This window comes from Molothrus ater, chromosome 1 (assembly GCF_012460135.2).
Source record: "Molothrus ater isolate BHLD 08-10-18 breed brown headed cowbird chromosome 1, BPBGC_Mater_1.1, whole genome shotgun sequence".
Taxonomy (NCBI): Eukaryota; Metazoa; Chordata; class Aves; order Passeriformes; family Icteridae; genus Molothrus; species Molothrus ater.
The window spans coordinates 38,053,472-38,077,299 of NC_050478.2; the positions used below are offsets into that span (position 1 = coordinate 38,053,472).

At 38.0% G+C, this 23,828-nt stretch overlaps 1 protein-coding gene across 4 annotated transcripts in view; it reads right to left on the reverse strand.

Moving 5' to 3' along the window:
- ZNF385D (zinc finger protein 385D) overlaps positions 1-23,828 on the reverse strand; it is a 416,485-nt gene that overhangs the window by 127,547 nt on the left and 265,110 nt on the right. For all 4 annotated transcript variants that reach the window (XM_036399870.2, XM_036399887.2, XM_054514328.1 and 1 more), the window contains one exon: positions 8,911-9,053. In XM_036399870.2, coding sequence (XP_036255763.1) covers positions 8,911-9,053 — 143 coding nt within the window. The remainder of the gene's footprint in view (positions 1-8,910; positions 9,054-23,828) is intronic.

Here is a 23,828-nt window from a genome sequence, read left to right on the forward strand (position 1 = left end):
AAAATAAATCTTCCAGATAAATCAAAGCAGATTAACCAAAGACACACATTATACCCCAAAAGTTGGACAGCAACCAGGAAATGGGTATTTTATTTGCATTGACATTACAGTTACAGAAATGAATTCAAGGATAAGTATAATAATGTTCAGTAAAGTGAAATGACAAAAACACAGGCTATCTTAAGATAACCTTAAGATTTGCTTCCCAGGAGAACACACACCCTAGAAACCTGAATTTCTTCAGAAAGCAATCATGGAAGGTCAGAGCACCCTTGATTCAAATTTAACTTAAATAAAAATAAAACTTTTTAATTGATATTTTTATGGCATCTACCCATTTGTACTTAAACTCCTTGAAGGTCTCAAGGCTGCTGTATTATATGCAATGAGAGGTGTCAGCTGCTCATCATAAGCATAGGAGACTGCAGATTCCCTAACCGGAACATAATCCTAACATTGCTCAAATAAGTGGTGGTAAATCAGAGACAGAATGGGTTGTGTTGAATGGAATCTGTAAAGATTGTCAGGTCTAATTCCCTGCCCTTGGTAAGGACATCCTTCACCAATCAGGTTAAGTCCCACTGAACCTGACCTTGAACACTTTCAGTGATGGGGTAAATTAATATCTTTCATAATACCTTAATTTAATATAATAGAACTTAATGTCTTTTAAGATTTTCATTAACAGCATCGACAGAGGGATTGAGTGCACCCTCAGCAAGCTGGCAGATGACACCAAGCTGAGTGGTGCTGTTGACACACCTGAAGGACAGGATGCCATCCAGATGGACCTAGACAGGCTGGAGAAGTGGGCCTGTGGGAATCTCGAGGTTTAGTAAGACCAAGAACAAAGTGCTGTAGCTGGGTCAGGGCAAACCCTGATATCAGCACAGGCTACGGATGAAGAGATTGAGAGCAGCAGTGTTGACAAGGGCCTGTGGGTGATGGTTGACAAGAAGCTGGACACAGCCCAGCAGTGGTAGCTCAAAGCCCAAAAAGCCAGTCCTTCCTGGGCTGCATCCAAAGCAGTGTGGGCAGCAGGGCCAGGGAGGGGATTCTGCCCCTCTGCTCTGCTCTGGTGAGGCCCCACCTGGAGCACTGCATCCAGCTCTGCGCTCCCAGCACAGGAAGGATCTCTTTGAGTGAGTCCAGAGGAGGGACACCAAGTTGATCAGAGAGATGGAGCATCTCTCCTTAGAGGAAAGGTTGAAAGAATCAGGATTATTCAACCTGGAAAAGAGAAGTCTTCAGGGTGACCTGATTGTGGCCTTCCAGTACTTAAAGGGAACTTACAGGAAAGATCAGACAAGACTATTTACAAGAGCATGTAGTGACAGGACAGGGAGAAATGGGCTCAAAAGGAAAGAGAATAGGTTTAGATTTGATATTAAGGAAAAATTATTTACTGTAAGGGTGGTGAGGCAATTGAAGAGGCTGCATCACGGGAGTTACTCAAGGCCAAGTTTGATGAGGTTCTGAGCAACGTGATCTAGTTGAAGGTGTCCCTAGCCCACAGCAGGAAGGTGAGAACTAGATGATCTTCAAGGTTTCCTTCCAGCCCAATTAATTCTATTATCATATGATTCTGTGAACTTCTCTGGACAAATTGTTCCAACGTGTCACCACTCCCACAGCAAACAATTTCTGCCATTGCAAAGCTACCCTCCTTCTTTTTGAAAACATTCCCCCTTGTCCTATCACTACAGGCTCCAGTAAAAACTCTCTCCCCATGTTTCTTCTAAGTGCCTTTAAGTACTTCTAGGCCAAAATAAGGTCACCCCAGAGCTTTTTCTTCTCCAGGCTGAACAACCCCAATTCTCTCAAGTCTTTCCTCGTAGGAGAGGTGTTCCACTGCCCTGACAATTTTCCTGACTCTCCTCATAACCTGCTTTAATACGTTGCTGTCTTTCATTGGCAGCAAGGTGCTGTACTCCAGGTGGGGTTTTATGAGAGTAGAATAGAGGAGAAGAATAACCTCCCTTGGCCACACTGCTTTGGATGTAGCCCCAGCTAAAATTGTCTTTCTGGGCCGCAAGTGCACGTTGCCAGGTCATGATCATTTTTTCATGCATCAATACCCCAAAGTCCTTCTCCACTCAATCCTTGGAGTCCCCAGTCTGTCCTGCTACCAGGGATGGCTTTGACTCTGGTGCATGAACTTACTCCTGCCTCAGACTTCATGGGCTTCACATAGGCCCAATGAAAGCAATTCAAAACACAGACCAGGAGCACTGCTACAACATGAGATAATTCTAAGAGAAAGATAAGAAAAATTTTGTTGTTGTCTGGGTTTAAACTTGCAGAGGGCCCAAGTACAAGTTGCAAATTTTTTGAGGGAAGAAACATTTAAAGGAGGTTGCAAAGGGACTAAAGTTAGATGTGCCTTAACAGTGCATCAAGTCCAAAGAACATAACAGCAATGACTCTGAAGACAGATCCTAGGGATTGGAGACACTACAAACAGAAATAACATCCATGCAGTCACAGGTGACAACATTTCAGGAACACTCATTTGTACCAAGTCAAAATATAAACTCTCCTTCCTGTGCATGACACGGAGCATAGATCATATATAAAAACAGGCAGAGTATGCCTAGAGATCTCAATCCAGCCTAATCTGACTTAAAACTGGTAAAGACAAAAAGCTTATTTTCATGATGTCTCCTGAGCTGTAAATCTTTCCTCTGCATCAGGAAATCAGTGTTTTACTGGTATTTCAGACAGAACCCAGAGTGTACCTTAAGGATTTAAGTGTATGGGAAATAAATCTGGCCACTTCAAATGACTGAATATTTCATACTGATGTTGATTCATTCTTGTTTTGCAAGCACCAAATAAAGCATCTGAATTGCCAGGATTTTCTTGTGTTTACTCTTTTCCTAATTCCTGTACTTCTCCTGCAGATTTAATTAAGCATTCTGGGCAGCAATGAAAATGTTATTATACTAAAGAATTCCTGAACTCGGCCATTATTTTTCTATTGTTCCCTATTTGCAATAACATTCAGCTAAACAACAATAAAGATATAGATTGTAAAGAAGAGTATAGCTATCTTACAGTTCAACTGCAATGCTATGTAAGGAAATGAAAAAGTCAAACCCTCTGTTTCTAGGTACCTGTACATGAGCAGTTACTCAAAGATTGACCCCAGAAGCAATAATCCCCTCTGTCTGACAAATGAAAAATTTGGCGCACTATAGTTCTCCACCTGATAAAGGACCTTCTCATGGAAATAACATTAAAAATCAGCACAAACTATATTTTTACTGCCAAGTTCTTCTATATAGGCAATATTCCATTTTGATTCACATCAGACTTAGGCCATTGTGTTGTTGCCTGATTATCTTTTCTGGAAACAAAGCATTCTGACAGCATGTCATCACTACTGAACTTGAAAGGATTTTATATGAGGAAAAATAGCCTCGTTATGCTACTCTGCTCAATTAAGTAAGAAAGCATAAAACAAAACCATTGTGTAGTGGCATACAAAAGATTTGACTTTATTTTGTAAATTTCAGGCTAATAATGTTTAAAAAAACCAACATGTATTTCAGAGTCCTCCTCCAATCTTCACTATCAAAACATTACTTCTTATTCATAACATCTAGAAAGTTGGCACATCATTTCTGCAGCACATATCTCTCTTCTAGATACAATAACTACCCAGGACAAGAGCCTAAGGAAAAGATTTTTTAAATCTCTTCTGACAGCTTTCTGACAGGTTTTCTCTGCATTTCCTGGCATAACCCTTCCCAGAAATACTTCTCAGCAAGCAGGTTTTCTGCACTGTCCATTTCTATCAACTGTCTGGCCACAATAGGAGAAGACTATACCTACAAACACAAGGTTCACCTCTATAATTAGAGAGTGCAGCCTTTGTGCTGCCCTGGAAGCTGCTGGGTTGTTGCACAGGGTGGTTCTCAGGAAGCAAGGAGCACCACATTTGCACTCTAACCCAAGTTACCACTGGAGCCCCATCCTACGGGCAGGGGCACTGTCAACTCCTCCTCCTCCTTTCCCATAACCAGGGGAAGGTGAAATAGGAAGCTATTATTATTATTATTATTGATGGCATAGAACAAGCAAACAGGAAAATCAGGGAACTAAACAAGGATTACTACAGATGGATATGAGAAACATGTCTGTAGGGTAACAGTTCATTTTTCATCCATGTTTAGTACAACTCTGACATTGCCACTGCTCTTTGAAGTTGTACTTTTCTAGTCAAAACTGTAGTGATGTTTCTTTCCAAAGCAAGCTTATTTGGAAAATTTTCTATTAGCAACAAGGCTTTAATTTGGAGTTAGGGATCAAGCTTTTCAAGCAACATCACTCTTTCTGTTTTCAAGCATTTATTCAGATCTTCTACACTGTCTACCTCTTCCTTTACAGATTATGCTCATACTACAAAGTGTGATAAAATATTTTTTTAGAATTTTTTCAGAAAGATGGTCAGCATATCCTTCAAAGAATAAACAAACAAGGAGTGCAATGCACTGTCCAATTTTCTACCTTGTAATGGCAAATGTCCTGCATTTCTAAACTTTAAATTCTGTCTCCTGTTCAAGAGACTGAAGTATATAATTCTGAGAGCTTTGGAAATAGGGAAAACCCAACTTCTGATGAATCTGTGATTTGGAGACTGCCAAAAAGTCTGCAAAAGATTTTTTTTCTGTCATAGGGCCCATCAGCTTAGAGCTGATGCTGATATCTTCCAAACTAAGCATCTCCTCTTAAACCAGAGACCCATCAATATTTTTCTACAAGTTAATTAACTTCTAGACTTTGATGCTTTGTGAAATTTCTCTGCAACAAACTCATGAACAGAATAGGCACATTCACATGCAAAGACCCATACATGCTCAGTCCAACTGTTAAAGCTTTGCATCTCCAAGAACTAATTCTTAAATGTACACAGACTTGCAGCTTCCCCCTCTGCAGATGAAAATGCAGAAACATAACAAATGTTTTCTAAATTATCTTAAACTATTTTCAGAGGAATTTAATTATTTTTCCATTTCTCTGAAAATTTTCAAATTGTATTTTAAAAGCAAGATAAACATTATTTATAACCATAGTTTCTCCCATTAAATAAAATTTAGCCATTTAAATCCTATCCGGTTGATTCATCTTTTCAGATCAGATAAACATGCAGTGAACCCGGGATTCTTCAGGGTCTGTTCCAGTGGGCTGTTTTCAGCTTAAACAGCTGTGTTGTTACAATTTCCTTTTACATGTGACTTGAGGGTACCCATTTGCTTCACAATTAAGAGCATAGTACCTACAAATGTTCAGCTAACCAGATTGTTAATTGCTATATTTGCTTTACGCTTTCTCCTATAAATAGAAAATGTTCCTCCTGAAAGAGAATGGTTCAAAGGTTCAAACATTATCTTCCTAACTTTTCTCAGGTTACTCAGTTTTTTTTTTTCCTCTACTCTCTGTCTGGGGATATTACTGATAAAGGTTTATGTACTCCCTGTTCTAGTCTCAGCTTCAATGAAAGCTTTTGCCTTTGTGGAAATCAGTGCTGAACGTTTTCTTCAGAGGCAGCCAGCAAAAACTAAGCTTGTTTTAGAGCAAAGTTATCCGTAACAAATAAAATGTTCACATGTAATAAACTAAAGTACAGTGAAAAATATTATAAAATACACTTCACTAAGATTTTATACTACTTAAATAATACTAAATAACCTGAATAGTTAAGGTTAGTATTTGGTTTTATTAGTTCTTATGTATATGTCTGACTTTCTCCACTGGTAAGCTACATTTGGTTCTACCGCTCCTAATATTTCTAACCAGTTCATCTGAATCCTCAAATTCCCTGAAGATTGTCTTTAGATAAAATTAGAAGCATAACTGCTTAATAAATGGGAGCATTCCTCTGTAAACATACAATGTCAGCTCTTCTATCATGTGATTTCTGAGTGGAATTTAATATATGAGCTGTGAATAGCTTATGACCTGTCCCATAATGTGGGATTCCTCTAAATGTAGATGCAGCTGAGCCAGTCCCTCATTACAGTCTGAATAGATGAATGAGAACTTTCAGGGTTCACTTCACTCCATGCCAAAGTATACATATAGCTTGCATTGCAAGCTACCTTTGTGCATTTTTATCCATGCATAACTTGGAGAAATTGCTGATTTTTCTCCATTATATTTTGTGAAGAAGCTTAGGCTGATTACCTCAGATGCCTACGTCCATCACAACCAAACTTCCATGTTAATTAGGATTGTGAGAGACTACTTATTTTCTCTGAACTATGTCTGAACTTTTATTCAAGTTTCCCCTTGGTCATGCTGTTTTCAAGTGAAAGCTACTGAAAAATGGCCAATAAGTGGCCAAAATTCTGGACTTCCCTCTAGCCTTTTGAGAAGTAGTCCAGACATGCTGCCAAACTCAATTGTTCCTGTGGAATTTGTTCCTGTGAGGGTCAAGAGGTCTTTAGAAGTCCATTTCCTATGACTCAATTTATGACCCTGATGTCTCAGTCAAGGGAAATGCTAATTTATTGATAACACAAGAGAGAACATCCAGTTCAAGTGTTCTGTTATGGACCACTTGCTTGACCTGGGTTTAGCCACAGAGTATAAGTGATTCTCTACTGACACTGCATAGGACTGTCAGTGAAGTCTACGAAGATAAAGCATCATCAACAGCTACAGTTGATCATGAAGAGCCATATTTATAAAGATAATTTTTTGATTAAACACTTTTTTTCTGCCTCACATTCACATACTGAAGCCCCTGCCAGAAGTTGTGTTTAAAGTCTAACATCATCTGTGGGTTAACTTCTTTTTGGGCTGATAACAGTCAGCAGCTGATGTGTCCCTAAAAGTTTTTTTGGCTTGGAGAGAATTTCTAGAACTGTGCAAAACTACTCAGCTAGTCTATACATTTGGAGGTCGCTGCTAACCATCCCTGGCATATGAGCTAAACATAGCAGCATTCAATAATGTGCTGTTCACAAAGAAAATGGGAACACGGAGGATGACGCTGCATGTCAGCACACACGATGAGAAGGCAAAGGTCACTTAGCAAGGCATAAACTATGAGCAGCAAGGCAGGTGACAGCAGCTCTGATGACAGCATCCTCACACTCAGGACTGACATATCTGCCAAAGGTGGACTTGGCAGATGGCCACACATCACAGGAAGCAGCATTTTGCATGGGAACAGATTTCAGAGTGCTGTTACAAAGGGCTTCAAGTCTCACTCCTGAAAACTAGGCTCACTTTACCAGTGCTCCTACCAAATTATATGCTACTATGATAATGTTCAGGAATAACATGATTTTGATACGAGTCTGTTTTTACTTTCTTATTTCCAAATTAATATGACTTATCCACCCCTCCCTCAAAATAATTATAGTAGCAAAGCAGTTTGTGTATGAAGAAAGAAACTGGAAATTTATAGAGTAGCACAGGATTAACAATTATTAACATTCATCATTAAAATTCCATTTCAGTTATATAATTAAAGAATTAGCAAAACAATCTGAAGACTCTAAACCATGGAAAATCCTGAGGAAGAAAAATACAAGGCAATCTAATAGATATCTTTTAAAAATTCAGCTGGCTTGTTGTGTTAATGCAAACAGTGATCACAAGGCACAACTGGTTAAAATATCTCAACTCTAATGCACACTAAAAAAGTCTAAAGTTGTATCCATTTCATTATGGGTTATCAGTACCTTGGTTAAACCCAGCACATTTTAAAATCTTGTGGCATACTAACAGACTTTTTAAATTTAAAGTTTAATTGTAAGAGTAGTTCATTGACATAGTGTTTCTGTGCTTTTTAAAACCGGTAGCTTGTAGTTTCTCTGTTTATGCTGTGAATTTCTTGAATTCAAGACTGTATAAATAGTTTTGACAATTAGCTTATTTTAATTACTTTAGAGCAAAATTAACATCTATGAAAGGTAAAAAATAAACATTTAAATACAGAAATTTGCTATCAATTGTTATAATTTATTTTCTAGAATGCACATGTTCCTTTACTACTCTTAATTATTTTAATTAATATTTCTGCATGTCAATTAGAATTGGTTCAGAATGGAAAATTCCACCCCTTCTCTGACTCTCAAAGCAGGTAAGCACACATGTTCTTAAGAGGGTTTTTTGTGTATCTAGAGTATATGTAAATAAGGAAAAGAGCATCAAAAAGGAATTGAAAAGGGGCATAATTCTATAAAGTCAAAACTAAAATAAAACCCACATAGACCCTTTTTTTAGAGCATTAATTATCTCAGTCCGAAACAGGAAAATTGGAATATTGATGACATACGTCAGTAAAATAATTAAAATAATAAAGAAGGAATGGGATTTCTATAATCATACAAAGCATGACTAAGTAAAAGAAAAAAGGGAGAAATCTATCCTAGTTTAAATCTAAGACATGAGAAAAAATACCCTGTATTGTTTCCCACTGAACAGCTCATACAGCAGCTAACATTATTCCCATTCTTACTTTATTCGCCCTGACAGAGTTTTCTTCTTGAGGTTCTGTAAATTTTTAGTATTTCTCAGGAAGTGTGTTGGAGATGGGATGTAGAATCCCAATGCTCTGAAACTTTCCCTCTTTGAGAGTTGAAGTGAACTGTAAGTTAGTGAAGCTCTGCACGTCCTAAATTACTGTGGGAAATTCACAAGCCCTGGGACTGAATACGTCCTGAAACTTTATTGCATGTCACTTGGGATCATATAACTTTTTTCCTTCTACATTTCTTCTGACTAACACCCAGGTAGGCTCCAATTTATGGCCCATCAGCGTGTCTGAAAGAGCTATGTGGCCCTCAGCAAGGGAGAGGATATTCCAGGTGTAATGGAGTACATAAAATCCTGCTTTGTGCCCACTTGAGTCTTCCACGGAAGCTGTGGCTCAGCTGTTGGAAGAGTACTTACTGCATTGAAGTTGGGGAAGAGATTCACTGCTGCAGCAGTGTCCAGAGGAAATGGGAGGAACGGCTTAATATCCAGCGATGGCTGCAGGGGTGGTGCAGGAGGACGCACAAGGGCTGGAAGAGCAGGGCTCTGGCATGTACCACCTGCAGGTACAAAGAGACAGAAAGCATTCAGCAGGTGATATGATTAGTGAGAGGGGACAAAAGCCAGCACGCACACACACACATAAAGCAACAGTAAAAAGACAATATTTCATCAAGCAAATATATTTTGACTTGTCCAAAAATTACTGCATTAATGAAAAAAAAGCACAGCTGACTCAGTGATTGAGTTGGTTGTAATTCTTTGCCAGAGATTGCTTCATGTTTCAGTCTATTGTGATTAGAATTACCTTATAAACCATTTTATTTCCATGGACAATCTGGAACAATAGTTCAGCATATGTCTAACTTCCCTTGAGACCTTCAGCTAGTTTCATTCTCTTATCATTTCAGCACTTCATCCCTACCCTGTTGCTCAACCCTACAAAGGCAGATTACTCAAAAAGATAAATAACAACTTGCTGTTCAGCTGAGCAAAAGTCATGTAATTTGCAGACTTCTGGTTTTTTAATTAAATGCTTATTCATGGAGGCAACGGCGTCTGCTTCAACCTAAACCTCACAAACACAACATACCTTGCTGCCTCAACAGTTGATCAATACAAATCTAAAAATAAGAGTTTCAGGAGCCACTGAAATGCTGTCTATGGGAAGGTACCGATGAACACTTTCTGCTCTTTGCAAGGGGTGGAGCTGATTCAGACTCTGTGCAGCAGAAAGCTCCTCCCAGCTAACCACCAGCTCTGTGGGAACATAATGCAAATGAAGAAATGCTCTTGCATGCTAACAAGGCACTACCTGTTTGCAGTGGACCCTATTTTGCTTATTTGTTTGCTCCTGGCCACAGCCAGCTATAAGCTGGAAGGATCCAAGTTCATTCTCTGCTTTCAGTGTCTCCTATATTGGTTGCACTCCAAAACATCAATTCCCTGTTAATTAAAGACTATTTGGATCCTAGGAAACTGTTAAAATATGCCAGTGTTCTTCTAATCCGAGAGGCAGGCAATAGACTGTAAAAACCTGCTGGTAAGAGTCCAAGAAACATTGAAAAAAATGAAAGGGGAGTTTTACCCTACTCACTAAACAGGGACACAGGCAGACAGATCAACAGAGGGAGAGATCAAAAATCTGCTTCTTTTTTCCCCTCTCATACATACAGACATTTTATTAGATAAGTTGCATACATCCTTTAAGAGTGCAAATATAGTCAGAAAGATATATGACATCTCGCCATATTTGGCCAGCAAATCTGCTAACAAGGTTTGTCATGTTACACATCTAATTGAGGGCTAAAACGATAGGACTTAATTAACCAGTTGTAGAAAATCATCCAGGTTGTGTTTCTAGATATAAAATCAGCTGGAGCCAAATTTTGAAGACTGTATTTTTTGCCAACTTTCAACTCCTCTGTGAAGCGTTTCACTAAGAATTACTAGTAAACTAAAGGTAGTGGATTAGGAGTCACTGTAATCTCATGATAGTTTTTAATCCCAGGAATAACTGCTTAAGGAATAAGAATAACTTATTAAAGAATAATTTTTGGGGTAGTTTCTACATTGTACCTCAGTGTATAAGAAATCAAAAGTTTTTGAATGCTGCAACTGAGGATATAGGCAACAGAAAAGTAGAGCACAAGCAGCATAGAATTATCAAGTATTTGATTGCCATTGCTTTGGCAATTGTTACATTCCCATGACATGGTTACAAAAACACTGTAAAAATAAATCTAACAGGTCAGAATGATGATAGGGTAGTGTTGAACATGCCAATCATACTACCTCGGAATAGGAAAGACCCATAAAGGCACTTTTTAAAATGCTGGAAATACTTAGCTTTAATTTTATAAAGCTTTCACGCACCATGAAAGGAATAAGTCACTCTTACTAAAGAAAAAAATACAGATTGCACCTGAGATTGTGCAGAATCACACAGAAATTTCAAGGTGAACATTTGCCTGGCAATAGCAAAGAATTTGAGGCCAGTCAAGTATTCTATAACTCACAAATGCAAACTGGACTGAGAAATGTCACCTGTGCTTGGGGACACAGCTCATGGGCTGTATGGAGAAAAGCTTCACAGGTTTGGATTACCTAGAGCAACAGCATTGCTATTCCAAACTCATCTGAGGTACCAAGCCACGGAGGATGAAATATTTCTATTCTGTGATCCTTTCCTGTGGCATGACTCGGCACTCGCGCACCTGCTGCTGCCAGCCAGTGCGATGCAAAGCCATCTGGGGACGAGAACAAGCTTTAAATGGAAAAATCCAGCCAGCTCTGCAGGACCTTGGCTGGGACTCAGAGCCTCTGGAACAGAGTTTAAAATCTACCACAGTCCTGGCTACAGTGGCACAGAAAATTAGTATGTTCAGGAGCACAGCTGCTCTGTTTTTTCAATAGTGTCAGACATGTCCCTAAATGATGGAGCATGTGAGAGGCATCATGAAATCTGAGCCTTTGCTTAAGAACTTCTCTAATGTTTATGGCTGCAAAAATTAGCTTCTCTTTCCATTTTACATGCACAGAGTTGTAGTCTAGAATCTGCAACAGAAAAACTGAAGCAATGGCAACCATTTTTGGAACTCAGCTTAGCTTGGACAACCTTTGAGAATGCCAGTGTTAACTATTTCACACCTAATCCATTAGCAGAGGGATGGAGAGGCATAGAAGACCACTGGGAAGAGTTCTTGAAGAGTGTACAAATTAAAAGTGCTATGGAATGTTGGATTACAATGAAGAACCATAAAATTTGCTTATGACAGTTTTCGTGTTGTGTAGGATGAGTTTCTCCACAAAGACCTCCATAGCATTCCCTGAGCAGATGCAGCACTGCTGATCAACACACAATGAGGGCAAAGGTTCAATGTCAGCCTTTTTACAAGCTTTCTACCAGCAAGGTTTGGATAACATTGACCAATAAAACTAGGATAAAATCCCACAACACTAATAGGGCCTGTCCACAGCCTGCACTTAATGCTCCCTATTATTATTACCTGAAGTTCACATAGATAACCTTGTCTTTATGAGGAGAATGCTACACCTTAAAATGGCAGGATAATACAGTATTTTTTAATTCCAGTCTTACAAGTCTCATGTCTCATGTCTTTCTAAAGAGGATGAGAATCAGATTCTAAATGGGAGATGAATGTTCATACATTTGAGAAAGTCACATCAATATTGTTGCCTTAATTTTCTTTGTAGGGAGACAAAGAATAATACTACTTAAAAGATTAATCAGCTCAGCATTTTGTCTAACTTTGAAGTAATTATTTGTTTCTTTAATTTTCAGGCAATTTAAATCACAGGCAAGATAATCTCTTGGACAAAGGCACTGGCTATACATCCAAAATAAGTGTGGGCAGACAAGTTTGGGGAAAAGCTTGCAACAAAGCTTTGCTCCTTCCTATATCACATTGAGCCTGTTTTGACATTGGAGAAGTCCTCCAAAGTCAATCAAAGAGCACTTTTTTTGCACAGGGATGCAGTTCTGTGTCTCCAGCTGAGACCAGACATTTTGCCCTACCACTGGGTAATCTGGTTTGAAATACAACACCGTGTTCTGGGCACAGACAGGCCACGTGCTACAAAGGCACGTGAGCAACATGAGGTTCATGCTCTTGGTGACACAGCCTGGTCATGTGGGTCCGCCTTCTGAAATCACTGGTTATGTGAACTTAATCACCACAAGACCTCTCTTGCCTGAGCCAAGGGAATATGACACAAACAAGGTGAAGAGATGATTCCTGCTCGTTGCACCTCAAATTGCCCACTCCATGAGGAATTGGCTCTTTTTTTAATTATTTTTGAGTATGAATGAGAACAAATACTGCTGTCTGTCCTTTCTCCTGCTTCCCCTCTACCCCATTTTGACTTCAGAGACTATGTTTCACTGTGGAACTGAAAGTAGATTTTAAAATGAGAACCATTCTAAAAATAAGAAACCATGTGTCATTAAAAATGTTAAAGTTTTAATCTTATTTTCACAACTTTTTTTGGTGACAATTCTTTACAAAAAGTTAACACATTCTGGGGGAAATTTTGCTTTCAATGAAATAGCACTTAGTGAAAATAAAGTTTCCCATGTAAATTTTTGTGCCCAGTTCACCTGAAATTTTGCTTGGATCGGTGTTAGATAAAGAGAATAAACAGCTGTAAGTACTCACCCTAAAATCTGGATTAAGAGAATCACAAAGACTGAATATACACATAAGAAACCAAACAAAATAGCCCTAGGGTAAACAGACATCATAAAGCAGGGTGGTTTTTAATACAGGATAATAAATAGCAAATTTCCTTAATGTTTTTCAAGAAGGACAAGATCTCTATTCTTCAGGTTCCCTAACAAACAGCTCAACAAATTGGCAACCACCTCTTGTTATTTGTGACTTGGCTATAGAGAAAGTTATGTTATATCTTTCTCTGCACAGTCTTTCCTCATGCACACCCTCATTCCCAGTCCCTCAAATTTAAATTTAACTGCAGATTTAGTTTCCAGAAAAAGAATCCCAAGATGCATTATCAAATAGTCTCCCCTAAGGAAGAATCTAGCTCAGCTTTTGCAGACACAAAAATGTAGATAATTTTTTGTAATGCATTTGAAACTTGGAGGTATGTAAACTGGGCAGAAACTCTAAACTATTACCCCATTAATCTAAATCTTTTGCAGTTCTTCCATCACTAACTATTACCACCATAAACACTGAGTGAAAAAGCAAATCTCTGCAGAATTTTATTTTCATTCCTTCACTACTTTGCAAGTTTTTCCTTCTGTCTATGTGCACAGCTATTATGAATACAGCAAAGACGCTCAACTAATGTACCCTTTCCTTTCCTTCCTAGAGTCTGAGTTGGCTTTCAGGATCATAAACTGGTTTCTCTAAGATATGGATATTTCCATGTTTTGCAACCCATCTCTTAATATTTCCATAATAACTTATCTGAGGTCAAAAAATATACACATTGTGCCTTGGCAAAAGCTCAGAGAACCTTTCAGCTGGTATGACTCAGTGGAGAAGCTGGGAAAGTACCACACATACTGAAAAGTTGACTTTTAGGAGGTTTTAAAAGAACTTCAAAAGCTATAATTAATAATGTTTATATAGGAACCTAATATCTAATAGTACACATGCATTAAGCATTAAAATATATCCTAGAGAGCCTGAGCAAAACTAGGAATTTTCATAGAAAATTTTCAAGAACAATGACTCCAGCTATTTTAAAATATAAAAGGGAAAGGATATGTGGGGAGCTCATGGTCAAGCTTATAAATGTTAATAAGCTTACATTTGGATAATTCAATATTAGGTAGAACTTTTGATTTGTTATGAATCAAGTTTGCCAGTGGGCCAAAGGAAAGGTATATTTGGAGGGATTTTTTTGAAAAGACAATAAAGAAACAAGTATTTAAGAACAGCAGGCTATCCATGGTGAATAATGCCCTTTCATGATCTAAAATAAGAGATATCACATTTATATTTTCATGGAATCTGATAAAACAGGAAATTTTAAGATATCCAAAACCAAAAGAATAAACTTCTCTGGGATCTAACAGAGAAAATATGACATGAATTGTAGATGTGGCTTTTAAGAATTAGTTTAATGTAATTTGTCATGGTCCATAGTCACTAGGGTACTCCTTTTTATCACTGTATGGTAATCTTCATTTTTCCAAAATGAAAAACTGCTGAATCAAAAATCAAAATCAAAATCTGCTGAATCATCCCTTTAAAGGTAAATTCAGCTCCAGAATGAGTAGTACCAGTGATCTAATCCAGCACAGAAAAATGAGATGCAATCACCAAACTACTTAGTTGTAGTTGTAATAAAGTATCTAAAATATGAACTCAGCCTACAGAAAGTTAGCTAACAACCTCTATCTTTTACATGCATAAAGAGATAAACTCCTGATTTTAAATACTTGTTTTTTGTAGGTTACATATTATTACCTATGAACTGAAAGGAGATTAGATGTAAACAAATGACGTTAATGGCGAATTTAGTGCTCAGAAAATCTATTTTCTGACCACTTATAGTCTTAGAACTCAGCTCTCTGAAAGGGTTTTTTTATCATTTTGAGTGGTTTGTTTCTTTTCAAAAATTTATTTCTTTTAGAAGGGGAAATAATCTTAAAGTGCTTTCGACTTCTGTATTGTTCACATACTCTTTTTGGAGAGTGCTTTCATTATTTAATAATCTCAAAAAAATCTTTAAAAATATGATAGCCACATTTAAACACAATACTTTTACATATAATCACTCTTAGGTCCAGAAAAGAAAGAAAAAAACTCAACTGTATTAAATATTTGAAGCCCACTTGAAAGAAGAGCCTTCAAAATGGGACTCCAACCACACCATCCTCAATCCTGCTGGTTCTCCCGAGACAGCTTGAGGATCAAGTACATGTTGTGGCCACACAAGCTTTTCTTTCACAGGTTTTGTTGTTAGCAATGCTAGCAGTGGCTAGTCACTTTGAATAGGATGAATGCAACACTGTCTCAGCTGTGGAGATCTGTGAGTAATTGATTTTTCAGTTCGCCGGACAAACCAAAAAAATAACGACAATTAAAGGGGGAAAATCCCACCACTGTGTCAGCTAAAACTCTTCTTTCACCTAAAATGACACCCTATAGCTCCCTACTTAGATACTTAACTGTTTCTATTATTTAAATATTGGCAAAATTCAAACATCCAGATCCAAACAACTCAGAATGACTCATTACAAAAATATTTTCTTCCCTTCCTTTTTTTTTTCCAGATTGGCACAAATGAGTACCCACTGTTTATTTATAGACAGCATTTTTCAGCACATACACTGTTCACCTGGAAAGTTTGAATCAATTCTGGTCATTTGCTGCTATTCAAAGTATTATTTTTTCTAGAGAAAATATTTATTCTCTGGTTCCTGCAAAGTGAGCTAGTTTAGAAAAAGAATTCTTTTTATTATTATTATTAGTTTTAGAAGCCTGCAGCTATGCATCATGCAGTGTTTTTTAAAGTCTTTTCTTTCACACATACTAGCATTTTGAAACACATAAGACCATATATCCTAATAATTTTGATTGGAAAATGCACTCTTCTAGGTGTACAGAGGAGTAAATTTCTCTTTTCATTATGTAGAAACCTGTGAAGCTACTATTATGATGCTGGACTGGGAAAATGCAGAGACAAATTTGCATGTGTAGTCTGATACCCATTATCTCCTGTCATTGTTTCCTTTACTTTGCTCAACAAAGGTTTCTGCTCCCATTTTGCTACCTTTTCCCCTCCTGTTCCTTCATCATCTGCATTACAGGAAGGTAGGCCCACCTTAGAGACAGTGAAGCCCAGTTCTGACTGAATGGGACTGAGGTGCTCAGCATTGTGTAGTTCTAACCCACCTCGGGCCTCAAGGCTAATTAATGTCAGAGCCCCCATTAACCCGACAAAGTATCACCTCTTTTGCCTCATATCTAAAATATGCCATGGACCCCAGGTAACACTCTACTGAATAAAATAATGGTGTGTTTTGCTTTGGATTTTTACATAACAGCTATTGAAAAACCATGACCTGAACTTCAGTTTCTAACACAGTCAGGCAAGGAATTTGTCTAACCCACTATGGGCCACATCTTATATGGATTTCAAATTGCACAATGGCAGAGACTTAGCTTTTTATTTTAGCAACATGACCTACCTAATTGAGCTCTTCAGAGTCCTTTGGGCTTTTATTGCAGTTGGTCAGACAAATTTGGATTCTTTTTCCCTATTGGAAACTGTTGGATCACTGAAAGTGAAATGATCCAAAATGAATGTTCCACTTTCTGTAAAGTTCTTTCTGTTTCTAGTATAAGGAAACAACTAGAAATTGTCCAATTTGGTCAGCATGCTTATTACCAACTGCCCATACCAAGTACTAACCATGCCAAATACCAGAGAAGCAGAAAGCCCAAGAGAGAAAGTCGTGGCTTTGGAGAAGACAAACTAGAATACTCATGAACCTCAGCTCTCCTCCCTCTTAAGAATAGAGGAGCTTTCAATTTCTATTTGCCCTACAAAAAAAATCAAATAATAAATACCCAGCAGCCTTACTTTTTTCTCTACGTAATTCCAGTCTTAATTCTCTGGACACTTCCAGCTGGCAAGAGATCATCCCAATTTTTCAGCTAGGAAGAAACCTAGGACAGACAGCAAAAGTCTTCTTCTCAAAGCTTACACAGGAATCTGTGGAGGACAAAGGAGCTGACCTCTAGGTCCCCAGATTTAATCCTCTGAGCACTGTAATATCCTCTCCTGGTTGTAGGCTAACAGCAAACTGAATGTGCTTTCACTTAGACTGGAACGATCTCACAGACAATGTCAAAACTTGCTCGTACTTCAGTGCCATAAATGCTAGAGGGAAGAGAAGTTCACCAATGACTCTACAGCTGCACTAATATTCTATTTGCTTTTGGCAAACTACATATCCCCAGCTCTATTTTACAGTTTCTTCCCATACTGCTCATGTTTTATACTACTTTGTACTTTCTTTGGTAAGAAAGTGAATCCAAGGAAGCAAAATGCCTGCCTTGCAGGCTCACAGAGTGAGCCAGAAATGTACAGAGACATTTCTACCACTATGCAGCAATACTAGGACAGAAAACAGTGCTGAGAAGGGACCTCATCAATGTAAATAATTGTTGGAAGGGAGGGTGTCAATAGGATGGAGCTGGGTGCCTCTCAGTGGCGCCAAGTAATAGGACCGGAGGCAATGGGCAGAAACTGATGCACAAGAAGTTCCAGGTGAACAAGAGGAAGAACTTCACTGTGTGAGTGACTGAACACTGGCACAGATTTTTCAGAGGTTGTGGAGTCTCCCTCACCAGAGATACTCAAGAACCATCTGGATGCAGTCCTCTGCCATGTGCTCTAGGATAACCCTGCTTGAGTAGGGAGATTGGACCAGATGACCCACTGTGTTCCCTTCTAACCTGACTTACTCTGTGATTCTGTATAAAAAACAGGTTTTCTTTTCCTTTTCATGATGATCTTGGCTAGTTATTCCCTGCAGCAGAAAGATTACTTTCAGACTCAAGCTAAGGTGGGAAGCTTGGGTGTTTTCAGAGAAGCGCTACAACCCAATGAAGCCAGAAGAAGGTCACAGTGTTACAAATGTGCATTTCCCCAAAACTGCATGCACAGTGTTTCTCAACACCTTTCAGCCGACAGACTTTTTTTGTCACCCTGTTGAACTGACTGCACCATTATTTACTGACACATCGTGGATGTTTCCTAACCAGTGGGTCAGTATATGGTTTGTAGCCTCTATTGGAGAGATACTTGATCATGTCATCTTGATACTTGATCAGATCATGTCCAGCAAAAATGTGTTTACAAACTAACTGGATCTAAACACTGAAACTCAAGAAAGTGCTGAAGGCGATTAAGATGTATCCCAAAGTGTGCTCACCTGAGGTCACAGTCTCCTGGTAGATCCTAGCCACAAAGGCTCAAAAAACCCCCGCCATAAATAAATAAGCTAAGCAAAAATACAAGCATCAGCCAAGTATTATAAAAATCACATTCATTCTAAAGCTTTATGCTTTTTGACATTTTAAAAAGTCTTTGACCTGGCATATTCTGCAGTTGGATTTTTCTGATGGTTTTATAAAGGTCATGTTTATGGTATAATGAGCACAAATTTCCAAGGCTTATTAATCAGAAGAACACTATATTGCAAACAGATTTTCAAAGAATTTTTCATTTTTATGAATATATTAAATATGATGAATATATTATCAGCTTTAAAAGTGCCATTTTTCAAAAGCATGCTTGGGGAAGAAATAACTATTAACTTCTGGTGTCTTTACTTGAAACAAGTGCATGACTGAGAAGAATATGTAACTAATGTCATGAAATGGACACACTCCACTAGTAAACTCTATGAAAATAGTTCTGTGCAGCAATGCATCTTCTCTTCAGCACTAATAATTCCATTTAGCATGAATAATTCACTGGAAAGTGGTTTTACACATTTGTAACTGCATAGTGCAAAGTAAGCAGAACTTAATGACAAGTTAGTTCATGTTTCCAGGGTACCACTTCACTCTTCTGCTAGCTGTCAAACCTCTGTTGCTTTACCAAATAACAGGCAGATCAACTTCAGAAAGTGATGAAGTTAGGAGAAGGATGACAGAATCCAAGCCGAAAGAGCAAAGTCAAAGCTAGCTCCACAGAGGGAGTGGAAGGAAAGGAAGGAGAGAGGTGTATTGAGAAAACGAGTGGCAGAAAGTCTGTGGTTTTGCAGCTGCACTTGGCTGTTGGTGTTACAGGTAGCACACAACAATGGACATGAAAATACCTCTGTCAACTTATGCCAGTGTAGCATAGCCTGGACCATGATTCCCTCCTGAGTAAACCTCACAGAGTTGCATACACAGACCTGCCTAGTGTATGTATGTGACAAAAACACACGCTTATTGAAATAAAATAATATTTTTCATTTTTCTTTCCCATGCATAATGACATAAATGCATTTACATCAGAAACTACCACAGTCTCAAAATTTTGATTCACAAAAATCACTCCAAAACATACGTGTTTAAAATCATTAGGTTTATGATCTTTTATAGGTAGGTAAAAGAATAAGTGGAAAATATAGAATGGAACCAAAAGCACAGGATTTACTAATGGATAGTGACCAGTGCCACAGTAGATAGAAGTATGTTTTACAGGATAGGCTCCAGGACATAAATAAGTTTTCAGTCCATAGTGGTTTGAAAGATACTTGTCAAGATAAATTATAGATCATAGCATCATTTTCCCTGTATGCATGTATTTCTAAATTAAAAACACTTCAAGTTATTTGGCTCAGGAACTTTTTCCAACAATGAAATAACTCCCATTCTGAATGAAATACCTGAAGTTCTTAAAGAAAATTTAACCAAAAGAGCAAACACAAATATCTTTCTTTTTCAGGATGTAAAGCCAGAAAAAAAGCCTATTAGATCACATGGCCCAATTGCCTCTAAACCCCAACCCATTACTTTTCATAAACTTCTACTATACTTGATTGAAATGAAACAAGTTCAGTCCTCAGGAGATACAGCTATTTGTGCAAAAAGCGAGAGCCTGAGGCTCTGTGGCTGAGAGTTTCTGGAAAAAGAAGTTGATGCAAAACTGAAGTTTTCCTAGCAGGCAACCTATTCTTTGTATTGAGAAGCAAAGAAAAAGCAGACATTGCTTGGCAGTTTGCTCTCCCCACAGAGACAGGGGAAGAGAGGGATAAAATATTTAGTTAACCGTTAAGTTTGAACCTTCCTAGGACAGAATTTTATGCTATCTCAAATCACACATGCACTATGTCAGTCACAACTATACCTTGGATTTTCATCAGCAGGTAATTAAAAAACAAATTGTAGCGGGGAGAGAAAAATATCCATATCTTCTGCTAAGTACCCGAGTACTTGATGATTAGAGCCACTCCCCTCAGCATTAAGCAACAGAGATCAGCTTACATCTTACTGGAGCTGTGCCATCAGATGTTGCTCTCTTGCCCCACTTTGGAAAAGTTCAGGTTCAAGTCGAAAACTCACACAACACAAAAGCGTGACCACTAACAACAGAGCAGCCTTCCAGCATGAAGAGGTCAGGAATTCACCAGGAATTTGCAGATCACTCCTGACTTGCTAGGAACCTTTTTGCTGTCCTGATAAACTGGTCAGCCATTCTTCATCTGTCTGAGAAAAGCTAGGGATGCAAACTATCAGCAGTTCTGCACTGCGGGACAGAGCTTTGCGTTCAGCAAGGGAGCCACGAAAGGAGAGCTGGTGTTGATAGAGCACAAAACCCTGAAGAAAATGCTAAGGGCAAGGAGTTCACATCAAGTTTGGGAGAGGGGAAAAGTGGAGGGGAAAGAAGGGGAAGTAAGACAGTATAAGGCAAAACAAGACTGGAAATAAAAGAATGGGTTGTTGGAAATCAACGGGGGAAATTTGAACCTTGGCCAGAATCAATTAAACTGTTGTCTTCTGGAAATTCTATATCCAGTCACAGATTTAATTTTAATAAAGTTTAAATAGGACATGTTATAGCACACTTAAATAGTAGTAATTGTGTAACTCTATCTACAAACTGCATCTTTGCCAAACATTATTTAGTGCAATCACATGCTGCTCTTGTGCAATTCAAGTGATTTTACTATTTTTTTCCCTTTCTTAAACAGAGACAAACGTGTCATATGATATGCTGGAACACAAAACTAGGTGTTAATTCACAGTATATGCTGGTGAGTAAATGTTTGTATTTTCATCCAGAAACTGTGCAATTGTTCTTCTACATGCATAGCTGCAATGAAAGAAAAAAAGAAAGAAAAGAGAAAACACAAATTCCAAATGACTGACTCCACTGCCCAAGCAGAGTACCTTCATTCTCACTAACAGATCCCAGCCATGACCCTTCTGCAAAAGGGAAAACATAACAAAACAGACTATATTGAATTCACTTCAATATAGTGAATTTTTTTATTCCCTGTCGTAGAGGACCAGTTTGAAACCATGTTTTAATAATCTTTGACTCAGGCTGTGGCTTTGCACATGCCATGGCAATTACAAAGTTACTGATAATTAATCTATTCCTCTGTGCTAATTTGGCTGATGCTTTGCTTCAAGATGCGATTGCTTATGGATAAGAAAACAGCAAAAAATTCAGCTTTTTCTGTGTTACAAAGCTCTGTTGGAATTTATCTTCTCTTCAGATCTACATGGAAGCTACACTTTCATACATAACGTAGAAACAAATTCTTTTAAAAGTTTCAAAAAACTAAAGAAATCAAGGTCTGTATTTTAACCAAAGGCCCATATTGAAGCCTGCTCTGTAAGTCCTCAGCACCTCAGGGAAATGTCCCAATAGTTGGGCTGTTGACTGACTGGGGAGACTTGCACAATGATACCATTTTGGAGCAGTTTAGATCTGTGTAAATGTGTATTCACTTCACGGAGGAATTTAGCTTGTGTTTCCAGCAGCCCACAAAAATCCCTTGACCTCAGGGCTAGTGTTTTTCTGGGGAAGTGAATGCATTCTTTTACAGTGGAGAAGTTCTAACAAAATGGCTATTTATAAAAAAAAGGACTGTGAAAACTTCAATTCGGCAAGCTTACACCTGATGAAGCTGATTTAGGCAAATGCTCTGAGAATATGTGGCAGTTATTGGGTTGGCTGTCCTTCTCCACACACACTTGTGAAAATGCTGACAGTTTTGTTTTTCAAATCTCTACGTAAAATATGCCTATAATTTAAAAAAAAGTTTTTCAAGCAAGTAAAATTATTTCCTGTCATTCTCTATAGGTGGGGGAAAAGCATTACTGCTTTTGCAGACAAGACAAAAAGGACAAAAGAAATTTTTGTCCTATTTTCCAGAAACACAAGCATGTCAAGCCCAATTTATCTAATCCATGACATGTTGGATGCTCCAGGCTGCATCTACGGAAATAGATAAAGGCTTGTCCTCCACAGATTTAATGAATGGGAATCCCTGCCCCTGGCTAATATAAATCGTTCTTGTTGATGGATAATTCTATTGATTACAGTCCAGTTACATTTACACAAGTACACACAAGAATTTTCTGTAAAGCAGCACCAAGTTTGGGCCAAAAAATGCAAACCTTGTAATATGTACACATTTCTTTAAGCTGTCTGAAGTTATGACTTTTCAGTTTTTTCCATGTCCTCCCCTGGTGTTCCTTAAAAGCATTTTACTATCACGTGACATAAAATTATTCCATAAAAAAGCCACATGTGGTTATTCACTCTATTCAGAGCTTTTACCTCATGCAAAAAGCAAAGAAATTTTTATAGGTTCTGATACATATTTTACTATAGTATTTTACATGTAGGTTTTATAGGTTCTGATATATATTTTACTCTAGGGTTTCCTGAGTCGACCACACAGCTTGTAACTGTAAACAGAAGGCTCAGACCAGTATCCTGTGTATCTTGGTTACCACTTAATATGGGCAAAAATCTAAAAAAAAAAACCAAAAAAAAAAAAAAAACCAAAAAAAAAAAAAAAAAAAACAAAAAAACAAAAAAAACCCAAACCAAACAAACAAAAACTCCAGGGGGAAAACCACCCCCCTCAGGGATAGGAAAGGTGGCAAGGAGCAGTCTGCATACAAATGTGCAGATTGCACTGCTGGCTAGGGATACCAAGGCATGGTTGAAGGGACAAAATCCCCTTTTTTACATAGGCCAGAAACAGCCTGAAATGCTCTCTAAAGAAAAAGAAATGTGACAAAGTCTCAGGTAATAGTATCTTTCCTGGACTGCTCTTCAGTCAGCCTGGCTATGTTGTGGTTCTCTATCAAACCATCTTAAAATTTTATAGCCCCTGTTCCAGGAACCAAACACAGAAAATGTTATAAAACATTTAAATAACATTTTAGAGAGAGCTGTGCTTGCTCACACAATCTCACTAGTCAAAATAGTTACTTCTAGCCCTATGTAACTATTAAAATTTTACATTGTGCGTATCAAAAATCAAATTTGGCATTCACTGATTTTGCCCTCATAGTTATTAATAGTCTATAATTCAGCATTTCTTGAAATAACTCTAAATATATATTGAAACAGGCCTAGTATAAAATCAAGCCACCTCAAACATTTCAGTTTGTTGTAGTCAAAGGTCATTTGTCATCTACCTTCCTCCTAAGGTGTTCGAAAAGATCAAGCCTTGGGCATAAGACACTAAAACTTATTCCACAGGGAAAAACGTCTCAACTGGCATGTTTTATTTTATTTTTAAGGCTTTCTCTGTTGGAGAGGCAAAAATAAAATAAAATCAATAACTTTGATTCTGTTGCATTACA